The sequence below is a fragment of the Maylandia zebra genome, linkage group LG18 (genome assembly GCF_041146795.1).
Source record: "Maylandia zebra isolate NMK-2024a linkage group LG18, Mzebra_GT3a, whole genome shotgun sequence".
Taxonomy (NCBI): Eukaryota; Metazoa; Chordata; class Actinopteri; order Cichliformes; family Cichlidae; genus Maylandia; species Maylandia zebra.
This window is the reverse complement of record NC_135184.1, coordinates 9,519,752-9,543,231: the sequence shown is the minus strand read 5'-3', so window position 1 is coordinate 9,543,231 and position 23,480 is coordinate 9,519,752. Positions and strand designations below refer to the sequence as shown.

General features: G+C 38.4%; 2 protein-coding genes across 2 annotated transcripts in view; both read right to left on the bottom strand.

Annotated features, from left to right (window-relative positions):
* Positions 1-1,095: 1,095 nt before the first annotated feature.
* On the bottom strand, positions 1,096-5,585 carry LOC101471391 (putative ferric-chelate reductase 1). The gene is made up of 7 exons (XM_004555212.3): positions 5,519-5,585; positions 4,833-4,932; positions 3,579-3,785; positions 2,765-2,875; positions 2,396-2,537; positions 2,065-2,247; positions 1,096-1,541 (listed from the first exon to the last, which is right to left on the bottom strand). Exons 2-7 carry the CDS (start codon positions 4,929-4,931, stop codon positions 1,489-1,491), a joined length of 795 nt encoding a protein of 264 aa, XP_004555269.3. The 5' UTR covers position 4,932; positions 5,519-5,585; the 3' UTR covers positions 1,096-1,488.
* Positions 5,586-13,744: 8,159 nt separating this feature from the next.
* LOC101464714 (uncharacterized) overlaps positions 13,745-23,480 on the bottom strand; it is a 31,478-nt gene continuing 21,742 nt past the window's right edge. The window contains exons 20-33 of the mRNA XM_004555369.4: positions 23,322-23,375; positions 23,155-23,226; positions 22,989-23,060; positions 22,539-22,595; positions 22,149-22,220; positions 21,999-22,067; positions 21,796-21,867; positions 21,534-21,596; positions 21,286-21,348; positions 20,512-20,586; positions 20,389-20,428; positions 19,528-19,579; positions 18,894-19,308; positions 13,745-17,997 (exon numbers count right to left, since the gene is read on the bottom strand). Of these exons, the coding sequence (XP_004555426.4) occupies positions 16,369-17,997; positions 18,894-19,308; positions 19,528-19,579; positions 20,389-20,428; positions 20,512-20,586; positions 21,286-21,348; positions 21,534-21,596; positions 21,796-21,867; positions 21,999-22,067; positions 22,149-22,220; positions 22,539-22,595; positions 22,989-23,060; positions 23,155-23,226; positions 23,322-23,375 (2,805 nt within the window). The 3' untranslated portion in view covers positions 13,745-16,368. The remainder of the gene's footprint in view (positions 17,998-18,893; positions 19,309-19,527; positions 19,580-20,388; positions 20,429-20,511; positions 20,587-21,285; positions 21,349-21,533; positions 21,597-21,795; positions 21,868-21,998; positions 22,068-22,148; positions 22,221-22,538; positions 22,596-22,988; positions 23,061-23,154; positions 23,227-23,321; positions 23,376-23,480) is intronic.

Genomic DNA, 23,480 nt, shown 5'->3' with positions numbered 1-23,480 from the left:
CTCTCTGAATGCACAATAAGTTGAAGCAGGCATGCTGCAGAAGAACAAATCATGTGCAACTCCTGGAAACTGAGGCTATGATTAAAAACTGATCTGAGAAAACTGGACAACAAGAGATGGGGGGAAACATTGCCAGTTTTGGTTTGGGCTGCTACATTCTGACTATAGGGTCAGAATGTGATTATTCCGGCAGGATAATGTGTGTGTAACAAAGAATGAGATGAGATCAAGTGCTCAAGTTCACAGTATTCAAATGTTTCCAGTGTGATACTCAATTTGTGCCACAAAGACTCGGAGCAAGCCCACAAGCAAAAGTAGTTCCAATGAAATACAACACAAGGTGTGCCTATTAAATTGTGCAATGAGCATCTGTTACTGTGACACGTAGCACAACAGCTGCTTTGTTCTAGCCAACTAAGGTATTTTATGGTTTCTGTCAGATGACCATAAGCGCTTAAGTGTGCAAATCAAAATCAAATGAAGTTGCCATGATGTCATAAGCAGTGCGCCACTCTCGTCATGGTTACCGAAGTGACTTCAGCAAAGGATGCAATGGCAAACCTGCTGTCTCAAGATGCATTTTAGGGAATTTGGACATCCTTCACAACACAGAGTGCATTTGTATTTGATTGTTTATTTATATCTTATAGCTTATTTAAGGCACTGCAGATATAAATTAGCTAGCAGCTACAGGTTGCACAAATCATCTTTTCTCTTATGAGATCAGTGTCTTATGCAGTTATATCATCATGCTGTATATCATGAATGCACTGAGATTCCCACGAACAATCATAAACAGCTGTTAGTCAGCTTGTGCAGAAGGTTACTTGTATGCACTGAACATACAAGTAACAAAATGGGGATGTACCCGATGTTTCTCACAGCCAAAACAGGGCGGTGAGAGGGAAACGAGATGACATTGCAGTGATCAGTTTTGAGAGATTCAGTACCGTGTGTCTCTCGATTTAACCAGATGAGGTTCATTTAGACATCAGTCACACCCTCATCACCACCAGGAAAGATTGTCACACTGTATCTTAGGGGATAGGATTTGTTGATTTCACTGTACCGTGTCCAGAGATGCAGCTCATGAGATAAGACCATAGTTTAGCTTTATTATAATTAGCTTCAGTTTCAGTAAGTTTATCTTTTAAAAGATAATCTACAATCAGTACATATATCTGTTAAACAAAACCATCTTGCCATTTGTCTAAGTATGCTTACTTGTAGGTGTGTGTATGTAAGTCACATGCATGAATATAAAAAATAATATATATATATATATTTGGTGACTAAATCCACACAATTACTTTGAAACTGAACAACATAACATCTTCAAATTCAATAGATACAAAAAGTGCAAAGGAAACATAAAACATTTCACTATTAGTTCAGTAAACACGTCATAAATAGCTTGACACTCAGATTTTCTGGCTTTGCAAACCAGTCATCTTCACCGGGTCACAGGTTCTTCCTCTCTGCACTCTTTCAGGCTGTCTTCAGGACGAACAGCATGAGGACAGTTAGCAGGAGTGTCAAAGCTGGCAGGGAGAAAAGACAAAAAAGCAATTATTCAGAAAACATCCGTCAGGGTTTCTGCTGGTTAAAGTTAAGATATCTTTAATACCACATGGTGCAAAGTGTAATTATGCATCATAGTCATTGCTAAAGAAAAATTCAGCCAGGACAATATGGGCTAAAATGACATATTATCCCTGCTCTTTCTGTTGTATAGCAAATTTATTGTCATGCATTTGCTCCATTAAAAGGGCCAGAAGTCCAATAATGGCTCCAGCAGTTTCTAAATGTAGCTGATTTATACATAGTTTTCATTGTCCCCTTAATCTATGGTAAATTATACACTACTTACTTGGAAAACTAATTTTTTTTCTTCACCACTATCTTTTACTTATAACTCTAAAATGTTTCATAGTAGAATGAACTAATTTATTAAACAATATTTAGTAACTAAAGCTTCAGAACTGGGTATTGTGAACTGTGAATCTTCATCACATTGAGCCCTAAATCTACAGTCTGAGAATAAAATGTGAGTGTGGTGTTTACCATGACTGTGAAGAGCGCCACTGGCTGAATTTTTTGTCGTAGAAGGTGATGCGGTGGTGGCGTTGGTGGCGGTGGTGGCGTTGGTGGCGGTGGTGGTTGTGGTGGCGTTTGCAACATTGGCGCTTGGGTTGGCGAGGTTCAGAGGATTGGTGGTTTTGCTAGCTGTGAAGGCCCCAAAATTGCCTGAAGTATAAAACATTGAAAATAGTGATGAGGATTCAATTTAACCTTCATTTACAGCTTCACAAATAATGTAGCATCTAACGTGTGTATTTATGTTGATAAGAGTAGACAACAAGTTACAGTTGAAGGCTGCTTTCACTGGACTTACTTCCAGTCAATGGTCCAGACCCAAGGATGACAACATAAGTGGTAGAATCAGCGCTCCTGGTGTTGGTGGCATTCGAATTGGGGACACTGAACTCACACTGGATCTTTCCATTGACTACCTGGCCTCGTATCTTTGTCACAGTCTGATAAAAACAATTTGACCATCAGGTAAAGTATTACATTTTAAAAAACCCACTTTTTGTTGTGTTTTTTTTAGGGCTTTGATGACTGAATTACAGAGTATGCATTAAATAATTTTTAGGTTAGCAGCTTTTAGGAATGTGTTCTGATCATCTGTCAACCGTTCAACTGTTTCAGCTTGTTTGGTAATGTTTATCTGGATACGTTTTAAAAGTAGTTACAGCCTCACCGAATCAAATGTAGAGAGTGTGTTGTTGATGTTGTTTCTCTGCCGAGTCGCAAAGACGAATGAAGCATTGTTAGAGCTGTTCTGAGCACAGATGTAAAGCGCAGTGGTACCCTGAAAAAGAGCAAGCAGTTTTAAGGGTTATATACTTCCTTAACTCACTGGTCTCACTTTTAACTCATTACTTTGGCCTGGACCAATAAAGACATAAACACATAAGCAGGTCTGTGTGACCTTATAGAAACACAGATGTAATTGATTAACCTTGGTATAGTATTTCCTAGGTGCCTTATCCTTAACTTGGCCTTATCACTTGTACCTTAACAGCAGTATTTACATTTAGTTTGGTGTGAAGGTTTCACATCCTGGTGTGAATATTTGACTAAGCAAGGTGGTGGCTTTCATTAAATAAACCTCTCTCGGTTGTCTCTGAGATGACCGAACGTTTGTTGGATTATTAAATCTATATTTAGAACATGATATATTTTAAAGATATTTACTAATGGAAACCAATGCCCATTTCCAAACACAACCCTATTATTTAAGGTTTTTTTTTCATTATGTACCAATGTCAAATATTTCATTAATTCTCTGACAGTGAGTAAACATTTCCTGTCAGAGGATTAATGGCTAGGTAATGGAAAAGTAGTTGAATGAAATTAATTTAAAAAAGAAATTGATAACATAGGAAATCAGTTATAATTATTGAAAAGGTAACATGTAAATAAATATAACTCTTCAGTAAATAATTGTTTTGGGTTAACATTTTGGTTTAGGTTAAACTTAATCATCGCTCTGGTTTTGTGTGCTGTGGTACCTGGGTTGCACTGGCGGTGAGCCCCAGTGCGATGTACCCAGTGGAGTTCCCACTGAGCTGGAACATCAGCTCGGTGCCGTTAGGAGCTGTAGTGTTGCCTGCAGCCACTGATCCAAAGAAACAGCTGCTGTTCCCAGCAGGGTCACAGTTGTCTGGGGTCTGTATGCACAGCTTACTAATCCCGCAACCTGTCTTTGTAATGTTTACCTAGTAGAGAGACACACGAGCATAATCCAAGTCACAAAACAGCTTAGCAGCTTCAACTTCTGTGTCAACACTTTGACGAATAATAGCATCCCAGCTCATGAACTGGGAACAGCTGCTATTAGTTAACATTAGGTTACTAAAGGCTTTATGGGAAATGAAACTCTACCTTAAAAAAAATTAGAAATGTATAAATCACACAAATCCCATTAATTATATGATTTATAAAAGCCACTGTTTAGCCATATGTGACTGTTAGACTGTATGTAAAAGATGGCAGTAGCCACCACACCCATCTCGATTCTTGTCTCCCATGTTGGAGCCTCATTCTGAACATTTTTGCAACCGCCATTACACAATCTGTAACCTGCTCTTTTACTCTAATGTAGATCTGACCTCATTATGTATTAAATTAGATAACATAAATAGTTAGCATTTTCCAACTATTTATTTATAAGTGACTTATGTATGTATGTATGTATATATATGTATATATTGTACTATTCTTAGTTAGCGTATTGTCTGTCTTGTCTTAATGTTGGTTTAAAATGGAGCACTGTAACAAAAAATAATTTCCCCCAGGGATCAATAAAGTATTCTGATTCTGATTCTGATCTGAGATCGTGAACTCAAAAGAAACGCGCTTACTGAGTTCATCGATGGGGAGACATTTTTCCATAGACTTTTATATAATTAGACTTCTTCACTTCTCCTCCTGCTGGCTATTATTATGGATAAATGCTCAAGGCACTCCCCCTGCTTTTTAGACCCACTAGCATTTTTTTTCTTCTCCCATGATAATAATAATTCTCAGAATGTATAAATATAAATAAAAGTTTAACCAAGCTAACCATGCGCTGTTCTATTTCACGCTGTAGATGCTTAACTTAAAAAGACAAAATTAGCAGTAAATTCTGACACTATTTCGTACAGTAAAACTCATTTCAGCTCCTAAATATGTAAAAGTGTATGCTTAACAAATGCACTCCATCCGTGTAAATCACCATGGTCACAGTTGTATTGTGCTGGCAAAGTTAAATATAAACCAACCGTTGCATTAATGGCAAATGTGAAACTGTCTGCTGCTTGGACCCCCGGAGCCACAAAAAGCATCACTGCGGCAATCAGCAGGCTCAGGCCTCGCTCCATTCTTTCCAGGAAAGCAAACAGTGAGAGAGCAAATAAGAGAAGAGCAGATAAGAATGAGATTGCAGACTCTTTTTTTTCCAGAACAAACTAAGCTCCTTTACATTCTACCTCAGTTTTATTATAACAACTTGTAAATTTGAAATTTGTGTGTAAAAAATGCAGTTATAATAAAATGTTTTGTTCTAAAATACAGTTAAGTAAAAAGATTGCAAAAAAAAAATGAATTGAAAAGAAAAAATAATAATTTAAGCCATGTCCACAAGGCTGAAAACACATTTATACACAAATGTACTAAGTACAGTCAGTCATTTAAAAGGTAATAAAACACATTATGGTTTATCCAGACTGGAATATTGACAGAATAATTATTCATTTAAAAACAGAGCATCGTTCCTTTTCTTTTCCAGGGTTTGTTTTTTCTTTGTGTAACTAAAAATCGATTGTCAGATTATCTAAATAGTATTTCTAGAATTCTCATAATTAACCTGATTATGCTTTAAAGGATAATGACAACAAATGAAATAGAAGCAGGCATCCAGGAGAATCCAAATCTAAAATGTAATTAAATAAAGTTTGGAGAGACTTACTCGATGCTGTGAAGTTTAAATGCTGCGTTGAAGGATTGTTTTCTGCTCTCTGTGGGATGATCCGCAGTTCTGGTGATGGAGCAATGTGGAAGTAGCTTTTTGTTAAATAAGGGGCGGGGCTTGATAAGAATACACCTGTGTACCTGCCTGGGTGTGGGTTAGTTGTTTGCATTACTAAAGCAGTTTCTGTAGAGCAAGCCTTGCTAATGTCCTTGGTTTTTTCTTCTTTTACGATTTTCTGTTAGGAGTTGACTCACAAGGTTACTTTGGTTCAAAGTTTACTGCTCATCACTAAATACACTGTGAAATAAAGAAAACACGCATGAGAAGATAGTTTGGCTGAGCTAAATTAAATATAAATAAAAGTCAAATATTAATTAATTAATCGCAATCATTGTATGACTGTTTGTATGATTGTTCTCACACTGGATTCTCCTTAAAATAACAATGTAATATAAATTGGGCTTAGATAAGCAACTTCATAAATATGTAAAACATCATTTTGCATTTCTTTTCTTAGTGTATGGGTTTTCAAACAAAGCAGATTCAAAGTGGTTTTTACTGCCAGTAAAGTCAATGACACACAGCAAATACACGTAAACACCGAGAATGAACTTTATAGGGCTTTATTCTGAGAAGTGGAATATTGAGCATTCACTTGCACTGTAAAGGAACATTTCCCCCCAAAGAAAACAACAATTCCCTTTTAAGTCAAGTCAAGTCAAGTCAAGTCAACTTTATTTGTCAATTCTGCCACATGTACAGGACATACACAGAATAGAAATTGCGTTACTCTCAAACCCTAGTGATTAGAAAAATGCAAATAAAATAATTAAAAAGTAAAAATTTAAATAAATTTAAATAAATACAATACAATTTTACGTATAACAAAAAAAGCTATGCAATATACAATATACAATATTCAAGTAAGAAGGCATAGTGGTGCAAAATAGGCAAATTTAAGGAGTTAGAGACGATGTCAAACACCCAGATTATTTGGTACCTTTATAAAGAATGTTGTGGCGTAACCACAGTTGCATCGTGATCTGACCTTCCTGTCAGCTTAGTTACACTTTTTGGATTTTTGTGTTCTTTATTTCCTTTTCAAGGAATTTCCTTTTCGTTTCTGGAAGTCTTTGTGTGTCATTATGTCACATGGGGTGTAGCTCAGGAGGGAGGGGAGGTCATCTACTGATTGGAAGGTTGTTGGTTTGATCCCTTAGTTTACATGCCAAATATCCTTGGACAAGAAACTAATCCCAAATTGCTCTCTGATGCATCCATCGTGTGAATGTGAGGTAGCAAGCACTTACAAAGCATAGAAGAAAGTGAAGGTGGCATGTTGTAGAAAGTGCTTTGAGTGGTCTGGGAGAGTAGCAAAGTGTAAGAATGAGTCTGTTTACCATTAGGATGATTTCATCCTGCTTAGTGTGACTTTTAAAAGAAGGAGAAAAATTAAAAAAGTAAATTTGACAAAAGTCCAAGATCTAGAATTAGTACCAGTCCATATGATCTTACATAGGACATCATTTCATATGAGCTTTCTTACTTTTCTCGTCCTAGAGAAATTCCATTTTTACTACAGTTCATTGGTCTTCATATGATTTTGTCCATGTCACAAACTTTTCCCCTGTGAAAGGCTTAGTGAGTTGGATTTTGAAAGGTTTCATAGACCAAATTTGATCATCATATAACATCCTGTTACCGTTAATTGGATAAACAGCTAAGAAAATGGATAGCTGGTTAGATTTTAAAATATTTTATTAATAGGCGCATTTAACTGCTGATATTATCCAGACTAATTTTGCCGAAATCACACTTTTAATACAAAAACCTCATATTTTGTGGTTCCTGAAACCATATTTAGAGGCTTGTGGGAGTGTCTCCTCTGAGAATCAGACCACATTTTGTGGCGCCACACCCTGCATGCGCTGCAAAGTAAAGAGTTAATTCCAGCCAAATGTGCCCCTTTACAAAGAATGAGAAAGGTGTCTTTGTGCCTTAACAATAACCATATGCATTCCTACATTTAGGGTCACATTTCATAAGTTATTATTGTAAGAGAACGAGTGAGTGTTTATCCTGAAACTAAATCTTAGAATGAAGCTTGTGTTATTTACCAAAAACAGCTTCTTTCTTCTTAGCACTTCATCATTCTTACGGAGAATATAAACTATTTCCCACACTGTGGATAGCAGGCTTTTATGGCTGACGTGAAAACCATAAAGGGCACCGATTTGTTCATCTTTGAGGGCAAATTTAGATTGAATTTGTGGAAATTAAATATAACTAAAAATTCTTAGATTGAAAGTCTACTCATAAGCTTTTGGAGTTAGTAGAGGGTTTAAATACAGTGGGAAAAATATTTAATTTGATCTCCCGAAGAGAGAGACAAAGTATGAACCAAAAACCCAGAAAGAAACACATTACATGAAGGTTATAAACTTATTTGCAGTCTTTGAGTCTTTGTAGTTTTTTGTACTGGGTCACCAGGTTTGTACACATCTTGGGAGGGATTTTGGCCCACTCCTCTTTACGGAAGCTCTTTAAATCCATTAAGTTTCCTGGCTGTTATTTGGCTTGGCCCAACAGATTTTTATAGGCTTGAGGTCTGGGCAATTCATAACCTTAGAGTGCTTCTTTAGCCACTCCTTTGTTGCTTTTGCAGTTTAATTCATTATCAGGTTGGATGACACATCCACGAACCATCTGCAATATTCTGGCTGTTCTCATCTAGATTTTACAGAACATGACCCTGCCTGTTGGCATTTCAGTGTGGGGAAGTCGTCTGCATCTTTAGTAGATTCATATATCAATTTATATAGATGTATTATTTAAAATATTTTTTTTACGTAATGTGTAACATAATGTTTTTTTCTGGATTTTTTATTTTTATTTTGCTGTTGTTGATTTTCTGTCTCTCCCCAATATTCATTGTTTTCTTAGTAAGTAAACTTAAACAAATTCGTCAAGGGATCAAATTGGATCAAATTGGATTGCATAACAAGGTCTTAACCTTATCGCTGTTATACAGAATTAGTACTGAAAAAATAAAACTGAATTAATGTAATTTGACTGACAGACTGACAGACAGCCGTTTTTACAGCCTAATACTGGGAATGTACCTGTAGACTGCACAACTGTCAATATCTGCCAGTATTTACCTTGCACCAGGAAATAAGCTACCAGTGGCTGATGTTTATCAGTTTCCAAGTATGAAATTTGAGCCTCTTTTTTTGGTAACTAACAATACTTTGTCCTGTCATTAACTACAGGATAAACTTATTTAAAATACTGGCAGTGGTGCAGAACTACACAGTGAGCGAAACTGATTAATATGACATTTTAAATGTAAATTACAAATCCTTTTCTAAACAATGAAGCTACAGTCCTGTGCAAAGGTTTTAGGCAGGTGTGAAAAATGCTCTAAACAAAGAATGCTTTCAGAAATATAAATAATTGTTTATTGGCCCCGAATGTATTCTGCAGCAGGACAACGACCCCAAACATACAGCCAAAGTCATTAAGAGCCATCCTCAGTGGAAAGAAGAACAAGAAGTACTAGATGTGCTGGTATGGCCCCCACAGAGCCCTGATCTCAATATCATCGAGTGTGTCTGGGATTACACGAAGGGACAGAAGTGTGAGGAAGAATTGATGCTGTTTTAAGGTTAAAGGTTGGTCACACCAAATACTCATTTGATTTAGATTTCTTTTTTGTTCATTCACTGCACTTTGTCGATTAATACCTGCACCTGCAATGTTTGCACAGTACTGGATGTCAGTCAGGTGATGTATACATCACAAAGTTGATTATAAGGATGAGGTCAGGGCAGGGATGGGAGAATACAATAGTGGACTCTAGCATGGGAGAGGCCCAGTTGTTTTCTAGTCTACTTCAAGCCAAAAGTCAACATTTTTAATTTTACTACATTTTTTTTTTTATTGCGTATTTTATTGTAACGACAATAACAAAACTCCTCTAAACTTGACAGGACTTATTTCTTCTTTGTCTAAAAGTAAAGTTGCCCTTTTACATACACTGAGCGAAACCCTTGCCATAGTAATGTCATCCTGTATCTGCTATTTTTCAAATATAATTTTGTTTGCCTCTGTCATAGATTGTATAGAAAAATATATTTTACACAGTTTATGGTCTGTGATGATATAGCACTAAAAAGTCATTCAGGTGTGGTGGTATTGTTCCCTCAAATCTAATCTGCCCACTTTGGCTCCAGGAACACTTGACTTAAGTGGCTAAAGAAATGTCAGAGTACAGATCCATTGGTAATCTTATGTCTTAATGATAAGTTAACTGATAAGCAATCTTTAAGAGAGCTATTCAGAGGCAGGATGGCTGGTATAGGAAGAAAAGGTCAAACCATATCTCCTTTGTAATCTGGGATCTACTTAAGGTTTGAAAGGTAAATTCCCAGCCGCAATTTGACGTCATGTGACTTCATTTTACTAAATACTCTTCTTCACTGTTCTCTTTTCTTTTTTCACATTTAATCATTCATCTAAATTTTTTAAATGTCACCATCTAGGAAAAAGTGCCGAATGATTACAGTAAACTGTTTATATGTACTTGGGCAAAAGAAAGAGTATTATTTCATGTATCATTCTGTTTTAAATATATTTGCTTTCATGCAAGTCAAGTACTAGTCTGCTTTTACTCTGAAGGTCAGGAGGGGAGTGGACCATGAATCCTGAATATGGTCAGAATAAGGAGCTCTTTTGTGAAAAACAAAATCGCTACGGTTGGGGCATCAGAATACGCTTTTTCTTTAGGGGGTTAAGCAAAGTACATTTGGTTAAGACAACTTTAAGTGGCAGTGACCCTTCATCAAACACACTGCAGGGCTGATGGAAGTCTGTGGAATGTTCCAGCTTAAGGAATGCCATTGTTGGTCACGTCACATCTCTGATTCAGCCTGTAGTGTCATAATACTGAAAGGACTGACCTGAAATACTGGACAGATGGCTCCTAAAAATGAGTAATAGATTTTGTTGGTCTGCTTGTTCTTCCTCTAGTTTACTTTTACAAAGTTAAACTCATTTATCTTTTGTTTAAAAAACAATAATGTTTCCATTATATAGTCAATACCACAGATGCACATATCTTACTTAAATAATTTGTGGTTCAAGTCAGGGGGCGTCAAACAAAAGGCCCAGGGACCAAAATGGGTCTAGCAAAGACTCTTATCTGCTCAACTGGACAGCTTTAAAAAATGTGAACTATAGAAACGTCTGTTTTGTTGTTGTTGGGGGTTTTTTGAATCACAGTGGGCTGTCTGTGGCCCACAATGTAAAAGGAGTATGTAAGTAATAAAAGTTTAACATAAACCAAAAACTACATCTTTTATGAGCTTTTTTGTTTTTAATTAACTCCTTTAACCCTTACACATAACAAACCTAACCCTATTGCTTGCTGATCTGCTGGGATTTTCTCAGTCAACCATGGCTTAAGTCTACAGAGAACAGTCTAAAAAAGAAAACATCTCCAATGAGCGGCAGGTCTCTCGGTAAAAAAAACAAAACTTATTGATGCCAAAAGTTGGAGGAAAATGGACAGATGGCTTTAAGTTGAGAAGGTAGGAAGGTAACAGTAACTCAAATAAACACTTGATATAACCAAGCTCTGCAGAGCATCTCTCTGAATGCACATGTCACTCCTTTAAGCAGATGGCGTGCAGCAGCTGAAGATCACACCAGTTGCTAATCCTTTGAGCTAAGAACAGGAAACTGAGGCAACAATTTGCACAGTTTTACCAGAATTTGATGACAAAAGGCTGAAAAAAAAGGTCCCTGGTCGATGAATCTTGATTTCCGGTGTGACCCTCAGATGGTAGGGTTAGAATTTGACACAAACATCATGAAAGCCTAGATCCATTCTGCCTTGTATCAATGGCTCGGGCTGGTAAGCAAGGTGTGATGGTGTAGGGGATATTTTCTTGGCCCCTTTGTACTAACAGGGCATCATTTAAACCCCACAGCCTAAGATGTACCTTACAAAGTGGCTGGTGAGTGTATATACGCCTGAAAAAACGCCCCCAACTTTTATTCTACAATAGAAATAGAAATGAAGGAGATCACATACTACATCCACTTCAGTCACATTATTAGCAACACGTTGATCTTGTCGAGGCTAAAGAAAACATTAACACACACACTCACACTGTATGTTATACAATACTAGCAGCAGAGAAACAATAGGCACATTGTTTACTGTTTTGTCATAAACTCTTTCCATTTGTCATGATGTTGAAACTCTTCCTCATTTTGAGATAATGATCACTTGTTATGTGTAATAACACGAGGTATGAAGCGTAAGAACGTTTAGTCTTTGAGGAAAAATATCACGCTGTTCCCTTTTCTTCATCATGTTTGACCAGTTTTCCTGCAATCAGATCTGTTTTGAGTTAGGCTGCTGCTGTCTTCAGTAAACACACTGGTGCTTTTCCATATGACTAAATATAGCCTTCCTACCTGCTTGACATTTAATTGATTAAAATAATCAGTTCCTCCCAGAGAGGAAGCAGGAATTGCTGTAACACCTTCTGTTTCATTGTAGAGCAGCACACCACGTTTAAAAAAAAAAAAAACAACCCCTGAAATGATCCCAAATCCTTTGCGATAATAAACGACTGAGATAAGAACATACTGGTTTCTCCTTTAGTAAACACAGCCACAATTTACAAGATAGTAAAAAGTTTTACCCTGTTCATATTTAGCCTTCTACTTATTAACTTGACCTCTCAAGGACTCAGCTGGTCTACAGTAACACAAGCAGCTTGATCACTGAGTTGCTTTTAATGTGCCGCAGAAAATAGCTGAGATCATCATGGTGTTAATGCAGGCTTATCACATGGTTACAAACCATGTGATAAGTATTGTGCTTTGTAAACACTTTTCCCTTATGTTTAATTTACGGTTTTATGTCATAATGCGGCTGTGCGCACACGACACAAGAGGTGAGAAAGTGAACTCAAAAGGCAGCTTTATTGCTGACACAAGTGGAAAACAGTACAAAACTAAACTGGGAAAATATAAACTAAACACAAGGAGAGGCACACAAGGAAACACACAGCCGTGGATGCGGAGATTGCGACATTGGCAAAGAGAAACACGGGGCTTAACTACACCGAGGAATAACGAGGGGAATGCGACACAGAAGGAGAGCACAGCTGGGAGTGATTAGGCCGGACGAGACAAGGGAAAGAAAACTAGAAAGACTGATATGAGACACGGACCTTCAAAGTAAAACATGAAAAGCACCGATTGAACTCTAAACACGTAAACTTAACAGAGACTGGGGAGACAGAACAGAGGCCTGAAGCGTGGGACAGAACGGCACAGAGTAGACACGGAACACAGGGAAGCCATAACAAAACCGAAGAACGAAAACTTTAACAGCCATAACTGAACCTAGAGTAATAATAATAACTTAAATAATCAAAACAGCCCAACAAAGGACTCAGAACATAAACCATAATATAAAATACCAAAACACAAGAGACTCAAAATGCTGGGTCACAAAGACCCAGAAGCGTGACACTTTATTAAAGGCTGGTGAACAGATAGTTAATTTAAACTATATATAATTTAACAGTTAACTAACAAATCATTTTTAATTGACCCATCACATTCATCTCACAACATTTTTAGGGGATAGATTGATTTGGCAGATTTTTCTTTTCTTGTTTCAACATCAGATGTCCTTCCTGACACAACCCCAAAAGCATTTGTATCTCCTCCCAGAGCCGAGCCAAGGCTCTTTTCTTTGTTAGGCAAATGTGCAAACCACTGTGATCTGTTTATAACATAAATAATGCAATCTATTAAAAGTGGTGATGTTATAGGATGGCATTTTAAACACCCCCAATAGGTCCCAGTTCCTCCAGTCTACACATTAAATTGTTCAGGTATGAAAGAGTGTGTAAAATTTGTACGGAAATGTAGAGTGCTTTTGGCGGTAACAACACTGCTTTGTATAATGGAAATGTAGCTTTTAAAGACGACAGAGTATCTCTTAATTTGGTTTTGGTAAACTGCAACGACTTCGATCACTTTATTTTGAACCATCTGATCAACACTGTAGCTATGGTATACACCATGAGAGCTCATCGGTGAGCTTAGAAACTCTTGTACTTTAACTGTGGAAGTGAGATCCATGACATCTGCTTCAAGGTTATTAGGTGTAGCAGAAAGGACACAAAACAGACATTTTCTCTTTTTGTTTACTCATGAAAAGCCCAGAGGAGTAGAAAAGACCCATGTAAAAACACATACAATGACTATACACAGACTGAGACACCAGTGATGAAAACACAGAAACAAAGTACCATCACTAAAATGTAGCGGCATTAAACCTGAGAGCATGGGCATGGAGGAAGCGACACCTGGTTAAAGTGCTCTGTTTGAAAAATCTCTGTAACAGGTGAGCTTTAAGAACACGAACAGGTATCACATGATTATTCTATCAGCCTGGCGCAGTTCCAGGGTGTGTTTTACTTTTGTAATTTAATAACTCAAAGTCAAACTGGCTTTTTTGTCATATAAAAAACAATTTGGAGCATTTCTGTAAGAAAACCTTGTTAAAACATACAAGTCATACAAGTTTTACTTTCATACACGAATAAAAAAAACACAGACACTGTGTAACATATTTTAAATAAATGTAAAAAAGGTTATATGATGTTAGAAGTCAGTAATAATCATGACTGGTTTTTTTGTCATTTATCCTGTGTTTAATCACCGACTTTGGTTGATTGTGTTCAACAGAGGAAGGAGGGAGCATCTAAACCTAACCCACCTAAATCTGCCTAAACAAATGCTGCAATTACATACTGTCAGGTTTATATGGTTGATTGTCATTTATGCTTAGAAATATTTACTCATATATGCTTAGAGTTTAGAATCGATGTCATATTGATAGGGGTCTGATCCTTAGTAGTCTGCAAAGACTCTGTGTGCCTTCCAGACTGTTCTGGCATTCACACCCACATCCTGGGAGCATGGGAGAGGTCATTAAGAGGTCATACCTTCTTACTGTTTCATGGTAGGATAAACACATCTATATCTGTTTTAGTCTAAGTGCCTTTTGTTTAGATGAACTGCTGGACTCCCAGACCAGCAGGTTTAGGGAAGTCGTTTATGGGGTCACATTCTGACCACACACACACACACACACACACACAACGCACAGACAAGGTACTCTTTGTTTGTATGCATATGTCATATGTTAATGAACCTATGCATACTCATGTAACCTCAATAAAGAGCAGCGTTACGGGGGGAGCGGACGAGAGCAACTGGGGTCAAACGAAGGAACGGCGTTTGTCCAGTTCTCTCCCGTGCACGAGAAACATAAAGAACTTTGCCTACTCGTGTCTTGCTTTGCTGTGTAGTTAAATTGTCTTGAACGTTCCAGCGAATAGGTTTAAGCTACAAACCCATCACATACAAATACTGCAATTGCAAAACATACATAAAACATCTAAATGTAGTGTCTCTGAAGCTGTGGAAAATAAAACGGGTAGGTATAGCACGGGCTGCAAATCATCCCGACTCACCAAATTCAGCCATTCACATTCACAATTCGCTTATTATTCAGCTGCAGAAATGTTACAGAGTGACTTCAGCCACATCTTAAATGTATTAACCTCCCCTTACTTATTTTTACTATTATCCATTTTAGTGCATTAGTTAGTCGACTAGAAAGTGCCGATGGCCTGTAGACTACTTTCTGCTAATCATGCCACCATGCCACAACGCACTGAAAGCTTTTGCAAGAGTCATTCTGCAGGTTGACTGTATGGCAGGACCTTAAAACATCTGCCCCTCCAAATGCAATGATTCATAGGAAGTCTTAGTGTCGTGTCTCACAGTGTTTGCAGATAGACCCCCTTACATTTTCCCACTCAAAGGGAGAAGCAAATGAGTGAAACAGAGAGACTAAATTCAGAGTTTGAACCTATTGCAAACATTAGCACGCTAATCGTCACTGTATTATGTAGTGTGTCAGTATGCCAAAGGCTTAGCAGCGGTTGGTTATTATTATTTTTACTGATAACTGTCTAATGATAACTTGGAATTCTAATTTAGCAGATTTACTTGTATTCTCAGGTGTCATAATTGATTTGATTCCATGTGAAGTGATGTTAGTGTTGATTTTATTTATTTATTTATTGTTTTTGCATTTGCCATGTTTTATTGGGGTATTTATATGTTGTATGTCGAGTTATTTTTAGCACTGCACAGTAGCAGAAGGTAAATTTTCCTCTGATACAATAAAGTTTTACCTTTGACCCAACAGTCGTGCTGAAGGCATCAAAGTCATTAGAGTTATCATCTGTGGATCACACAAATCCCATGAAGACACCCGTACTCATCACATTTGTAAGAGGTGTAATCAAGACGTTCTGGGAGTCAAAAATCAAAAACCAAACATGCTAAAAAATTTCAAGACGATATTCTAATGCATCTCTGGACAGCTCACAACACTGCTGCTGGCGTTCCTACATCACTGTCTTATTGTCAAATGACAAAAATCAGCTTCTTTTTCAAACTGTCCTGACTTTCAACTTGAAGCTCCTCACAGAGCATCAGGTCAGAAGTGGGACAACCCCTACCCCCCACCCCAGTAGTGCTACTGTTTCATCCTTGTATCTGCGTCATTAAAAGGAGTTCAGTTAGCCTTCTGCTGCTCCTGTTTGTAATGTACGCCTCCATGTACACACAGCTATCACTGGTTTACTGCAGTACTGTGAGAAACCGTAGATGCAGTGGATTTTCTTGTTGAAGTAACACACTGTATGTTTTTGTTGGTAAGGCGGTAGATGTTAGAATTAAATTTCCAGTCCGTCTCGCAGGAGAGCTTTGGCACGAGCTCGTTGTCCTGGTTGGCTGTGTTCATGCTCTCTCCCTCTTTCACTTCCTCTCCTCTCTCTGTTACTCCTCTGACTCTCTCCATCGTCTTTTCTTTTTGCCTTTGTGTCACCTCCCTCACCTCCTGCCCTCTCAAACTGCCTCCTTGCACTCTCCACCCTGCTCCCATGCTTCTCATCTCCCCTCTCCCTGTGCTCCCTCTTGTGGTGGCTCCTCTTTGAATACTCTCTGCTGCCTCCTAACTCTCTTTCTGACCCTCTCCTCTTCGTTGATGATATTTCGTGATCTTGGTGCGACTCCTTCCTGTTCTCAGTCTCCTGACATTGTCTCTTTTCTTCTCTATTTTTTGCCATTTCAGCTCTCCAGTCCTTCACTCCTCTATCCTCCTCGCTCCCTTTCCTGCTTTGCCTTTCTTCGCCAGTTCCTCTATTTAGATGTTCACCTCCTCTTTCTACCCCTTTCTCACTGCTGCTGCTATGTCTCCTCTTACTGCGGTCCCCTGTTTTTACAGATGTACTTTCAGGTGGCTTCCTTTCTCCTTCATCATCCCTGCTGCTTCTTCTCCTTTCACTTCCTCTCTCAGGTTTCACTCGCTCACTTTTGCTGCCCTCTGATCTGCTCTTCACTTCCTCCTGCTCTTTTCTACTTTTATGTTTCTCTTTCTCTGTTGTTTTATTTGTACCAATATCATCGTTTATCTTGCTGACCTTACCATTACAGTTGTCATTTCCAGCTGTTATTCTGTTTTTGGTGTTTTTGTCTTGTTTGCTTTCTTTCTGAGACTGTTGTTTCAGGACTTCTTTGGCAGTTTTGCCACTTGCCTTGTTTTTCTCCTCTTTTTCCTCATCGGGCATCTTTTCTTTGGACTTGCATTTCTCTTTGTCTTTGTCGTTACTGTCCTCCTGTTTTTTCTCCTTTTCTTCATCTTTTCCTTTCAAGCTCTTCTCCTTTTTCTCCTTCTCATCTTTTTCTTTTATGCTCTTCTCCTCTTTCTTCACCTTTTTAATTTTTGAATTTTCCTTCTCCATTTCTTTACCCTTCTTCTCAACCTCTACAACCTTCTTGTCCACTTTCTCCTCCAGGAGGTCCAGCTCCTGCTCCAGCTCAGCCAGCTTCTTTGGATCAGACACCAAGTCGTCCTCAACCTCTACTTCCACCTCCTCAACCTCCTCAAACTCCTCCACCTCAATGCCGTCCATCGTCTTCTGCAGCTGCGTCTTCACCCTGTTGAGCTCCAGGAGGCCATCTTGAAGGTCTTTACATACCTCTCTGATCTTGGTGGCAAATTTGGTTTTGGCACCCTTGCGAAGCTCATGAGAGTCTTTAGCGAGGAAGAAAACATCCAAAGCCAAAAAGAGTGCCGACATGACGCCTGTGGTGACGCTGATGGCCTGAGCGGCCTTGGCTATGCCGCCTGCCCTACCTAAAACCTGCACGGTGCTGACGAGCTGGTTGGTGTTGATCATCAGGGCTTTTCCCGCGCGGCCTCCCTCTTTCATCACGTGTTTAATGTTGTGGTTCATAGCTTTTTTGGCAGCACTTTGAGCGTATTTCTCAAAATCCCACTCCTGCAGGGTGTCAAGACCTTTCTACAGCAGAAAAGAGAGACAATAAAGAGATGGATATATTTGATTTTAAAGTCAAACCTGTTGATAAAATATTATTGAGATATCATTTTTTAACATTTATTAAAAGAATTATTATTTTCTTCTTAAAAGGTCGAGTTCACCAAAGTTAGGTGTTAAAGTTGGGTGTCCACGCTGCCCGCCCTCCTGCCCAACCAGCAGAGTGACGACAATACTCCATCAGCCTTTTACAGCCAAGGGGTATAAAGTACCAACCATACACAATCAGTTAAACATGGACTTAACTGACTGAATCTAGGCTAGATTACATCTCAGAGTGTCTAAATTCAGGGATACAAAACTCTGGATTTACAGTCCTAGGAATTTAAAACACTGCAGTCATTGTTGCAGTGCTGTAATGTAGTATTGTGTCACAGTAAACTGCCATATAAGCACTTGACCAGAGCAGCGCGTACCCATGCACAGGCGTTAACCTTTGAGAAAGAAAGGCTGCCACTTTATCCTCTTTGAAAAAGCCCAAATCAATACTTTTAAGTATATTTTAATACCTTAACAAAACTCGTAAATAATCTTGTGAATAAATAGCACATACAAAATAAGGTTTTCATTGGATGCTTTGCAGTCCTGTGAAATTTAAGTACATGCTTACTGCCTCCATAGAAATAACAGGTGCTGCAAGTCAACACAGCTTGGAGCTGTATGATGCCACCTGCTGAGGGATCTGTGATACTACTGCAAAGCTTAAGAGATTTCAGCTTGGGCAGGCAACATGTTTCTTTGCATTTCAAAACAAAACAAAAAAAATCCATCATATTTTAGTAGGCTCAGGAATGTATTCTGATCTCAGAGAGTGTGCTTTAAATACTTTGTTCTTAACCTTTTAGAAAAAATCCCCTCACCTGCACAAACTCCATGCACTCTCTGAGGACTTTGATCTCCTCCTGGTAGCCCTGGATCATTTTCTCCATCTTCTTACGGTCCATGTTGGAGTGGACCGTATCTGTGATTTTAGCCGTCGCTGACGTGATGCTGCCTGCCGTCGCCACACCGATCCCCACTGCTGTCACAATAATAGAGGCGCCAAAAGTGAAAGGCGCCAGAATGAGGCCTGTGATTGTGGTGACGCTACCCGCGACGCTGGCCACGCCTCCGCCCACAGCGGCCGACACAGTCTTCTTATGGAACTCATCCGCAGCGTCCGCCATAGCCAAAAGCTCCAGGATGCGATGCTGTAAGGACGCCCCGCGCTGGTTGAAAAGACGCACGAAAAGACGGGCTGCCATGTAGACGCGGTCGGCTGCCTGCTCCATCGCCCTGCAGAAACAGACACAAACAGAAACATTATGCTTATCAATCTGACACATAAAGTTGTAATTATTATTATTAAGACTAGATTTACTGCTGAATTTAAGCCTTAAAGTTGTCAACAAATCAAAAAAGAATTATACCCTAAAAACAAATGCAAAAATCTCAAATATTATGTTTACTGGAAACATGAAGGTAAAGTTATTAAAAAACATAAACTGTATTCACATTTCCTCATCCTCTGCCCGGAAATCAGAAGTCTCATTCCACTCCTTCCAACCTGGCAAACAGCAGCAGAAATAATACAACGAGTAGACAGAAAACATAAAAAATATATAATAGTTCTCCTAAATGTTGAAACTAGGGCTGTGCGATATGACCAAAATCTCATATCCCGACGATATGAGATTTATGAGATGAGACGTTATCGGACGATATTCTATCGTCCGATAACAATATAAATCACAAAAATGTAACATTTTCTGTAAATTCTGTGAATCTCGGGCAGCTTGACTTGCGGGAAGTGTTTCCAGCTGCGCGCCATGTAGCTGGAGTTGAGTGTTTTAACCGATGCATGAAACGATACATTTTTAGACATAAGTTGTAAAGGCCGCCGTTTTCTTTTCTTTTCTGTGCTGCAGGGAAAAGCCTGTTCTAACGTTTGAGTCCAAGGTTTATTTTTTAGCACCTGGCGGCTCTTTTTTAATTCTCATCTGCTCTTTCACGTGACTCAGTTTATTTTGAAAAGTCTCAACTGGATCTTGAGCTTTATTGTGAAAGGTTTGTGGAAAATAAACAAGCGGACACGCGATGCTGTTACCGTTGTTGTTGCTAACCATAACGCATAAAAACAGGCGCTTGTCCGTCTGTAGTGTGGTTATATTAAATATAAGAGAAAGAGAGAACTTTAAGAAATTAATATAGCCACTACGGTGACCATCAAAAACGATGAAAAAAATATTGCCGTAAACAGTTTATTTTGCGACACCGCGAAACAAACGATAGGGTAAAATGAAACGATAGACGTTTTTATATCATCATCCGATATATATCGTTATATCGAACAGCCCTAGTTGAAACCACACTAACCTTTGACTGTGTTCCACCACTCCAAAAGCTCATCCTCTTCCTGAAAACAAGAAGCTTGAATGAAGAGACAACTCATCTGTCAAATACCATAAATGACTAACACTCACAAACTCTGAGGCTCACCGGCTCAGTTTCGACTGGGTTTTCCTCAGTCGGATAAGCAGCCATCTCCACCGGCTGAACCTCCACTGTGCTCTCCTGGAAAACAAATAATAAAACAGCTGTTAGTCGCACTGTTGCGAGTTTCCTGTCAATTTAAGCACCTTGAGACGCTTTTGTTGTGCACTGGCGGTACATAAATAAAACTGAACTGAATTCATGAAGGCGTCTCTTGATTGCAGTCTTTGAAAGTGATGTGTCTACTTCCTTTGATAGTGTTCTCGACTTGGCTCGATGCTATGATATTGGGTTTTTTAAAACCATGAAAAATATTCTGTCATTATGCACTTCAGTTTTCTTCAGTGGTGTTGCTGAGCTGATCATTGTAGTCGAATCCACCAGACTGTTGATTCGGTCACTCCTAATTTTTCCCCCCTCAGTCTCAGTGAGTTAATGCAACACTTTTGTTAAACCCTGTGAATTAAAGCTGATAATCTGAACTCCAGCCACATATTACATTCTGCTTAAAATCCACTGCGGTGGTGTACACATTGTAAATTACGATATACATATAATAACACATACGTGACAGGTCCACATCAAAAGTCAGAGGTTATCCTATACAAACATTTCTTGTGTGAAAATTTAGAAAAATGAAAATTAAAGACAGTTGAAAATCATAGTTCTGGTTGGAGGTTAAATTAAACAATATGAACATCAAGTGGAGAATTTTAAAAATTTCATTCATGAACCACAATGAATATTTTAACTTAAAATCTTTAATGCCATCATGCTGACCTGTGCTGGGCTCATCTCCTGCAACTCAAGAGTTTCCTCAATGCAAGGAATTTCATCTGAAGTCTGTGGAGGAAAAATGATGATGGTTGTCATAGACCACAATAATCTACACTGAAAGACTTTACATTTTACAGACTGACTGCAAGTTAATTATTAATAAATATAACTTTGGAAAATCTGGTGGAAAAATAAGGTAAAAAAAAAAAAACGCCAACAAAACAAAAATAACAACAGACAGATGCAGGTACCTGAGAAGCCAGGCCAAGTTTGGGAATGTTAGGAAGAGTTTTCTTAACTCGGAATGACACAACCTGAAAGAAATAAACAAGAGTAATGTTTTATTTATTTAAGTGGAGCTTTGACATCAAAACTGAGAACTCAAATGATGTAAGAAAACGTCTGGATATGCATTGATTATTGTTGATGAACTCCAACTACAGCAGCTGACACTGGAAGTAAAAAGCATACGTCGCACTGATTGTGCTTATTCCTCCTCGTATGCGCTCTTACTCGTCTTTTCTTTTTGATGGTCCTCTTGCGTCTCAGCCCGCCTCCTGCTGGAGCCTCCATGTCCTCATCTTCCTGCAGCAGACAACAGGAATAATTTATTTTCAAGAGAGATCGGCTAAATTTCCTAAAATGTTACTTGCCCAAATTATTAGCTTAAAAAGCTTAAAAAGTTGGGATTTTTATGTGATTGATGTCATTTCTACCTGTTGCTCCTCAGTTTTGGGCGTCCTTCTGAACATCCCAGTGATCCCGGAGAAGACGACTTTTTTCTCCTGTTAACAAAATAAAACCATGAGGCATTTATTTATTTATTTGCTAAACCTCAGAAACAGTGTTAAAATCAAAAGTCTGACCTTTGGGGTGCTTGAAGCTTCTAAAAGATTGTCATTACTGGCAGACAGCTGACTGTTTGCCAAAGCCGCCTCCTTTAAAAAGACAAATACAGTCTTATATAAACTATTAGCACTTATTTTGTGCACCAAACAGGGACAAAAATGTAAAGATTACACTATAATGTTTAAAACCTTTGATGCAGAGTCTCTCATCTAAACTTATATTTAGATTTGCTGGCATCACATTATTAATACAGAGCAGAATATTATTTCTGTGTGCTGCGTCTTACATGCAGCAGCACAAATAGCCTAAACCAGACACTGCATTTCCACAAGTAGAACTCCACAACACTGAGAAAGGATAACTTCCCGACCTGATTATCCTGACAGTAGTTTCAGTAGTAATCTCACCTTTCCTGCATCTGTGAGGCTGTCACAGCTGGCTGACAGCTGCCTCGAGAGGGGATCCTGGAAAAGAAATGCAGTGAATTCAGGAAAAAAGTCCAAATTATTGTATTAAATGATGAAAACAGTCTTTTGATTGATGGTGCTTTCAAAACTTTGGTCTGGTTGAGCGTGATGACATGACAATAAGATTTTATTAGCTGTGTGACATCTGCTTTTGTTTGTGTGTTTGTTTAAATTTTTCATTATTTGCATCCTTGTTTGAGCTGCTGTGGAATATTTTCAGAAGTGAAATAAATATAAATGACATTTTGATTCTTGTTTTGAAGTAAGAAGTAATGACAAATGCGAAGGAAGAAGTACAGTTTTGGCCTTAAAGAGTCATTTTCTGATAATGTACTAAATCTAACTCTGAAAAGCATAAAAATACATGAAAAATCCAAATGTATTTGGCACCTGAGTAGCGACAGAGCGTGGAGCTGGTTTGGGAGACTTTTTGAAGAATCCTGCCAATCCTCCTGTTTTTTCCTGAAATATATGAACAGTAAATAATCAAAGACATAAATGAGGGTGAAACAGGTCATGACTGTGACTGTCCAAATGTTCTGGTCCACATCTGTACCGTTGCTGTGTTTGCTTCTGACAGGTTTTCATCGCTGGTTGATAATTTCTGTTCTTCATCTGCGTTTGTTTCCTGAACAAACACAACATAAAGCATAAAAAAGACCAACACAAGTACAACTGAATATCTTTGAGTGTATTATAGTTATTTAAAGGGCAACACTGCACCTCATCTGCTGGTTTTGGAGCTCTCTTGAACATCTCACTGAAATGTTTTTCCCCCTGAAATCAGACAATTAACAATCTTGCTAACAGACAGTACAGATTACATCAGTTTCATAAGGTCTGTCTGAAAAGTAACATGGCTAACAATGACTTCTTCTTTTT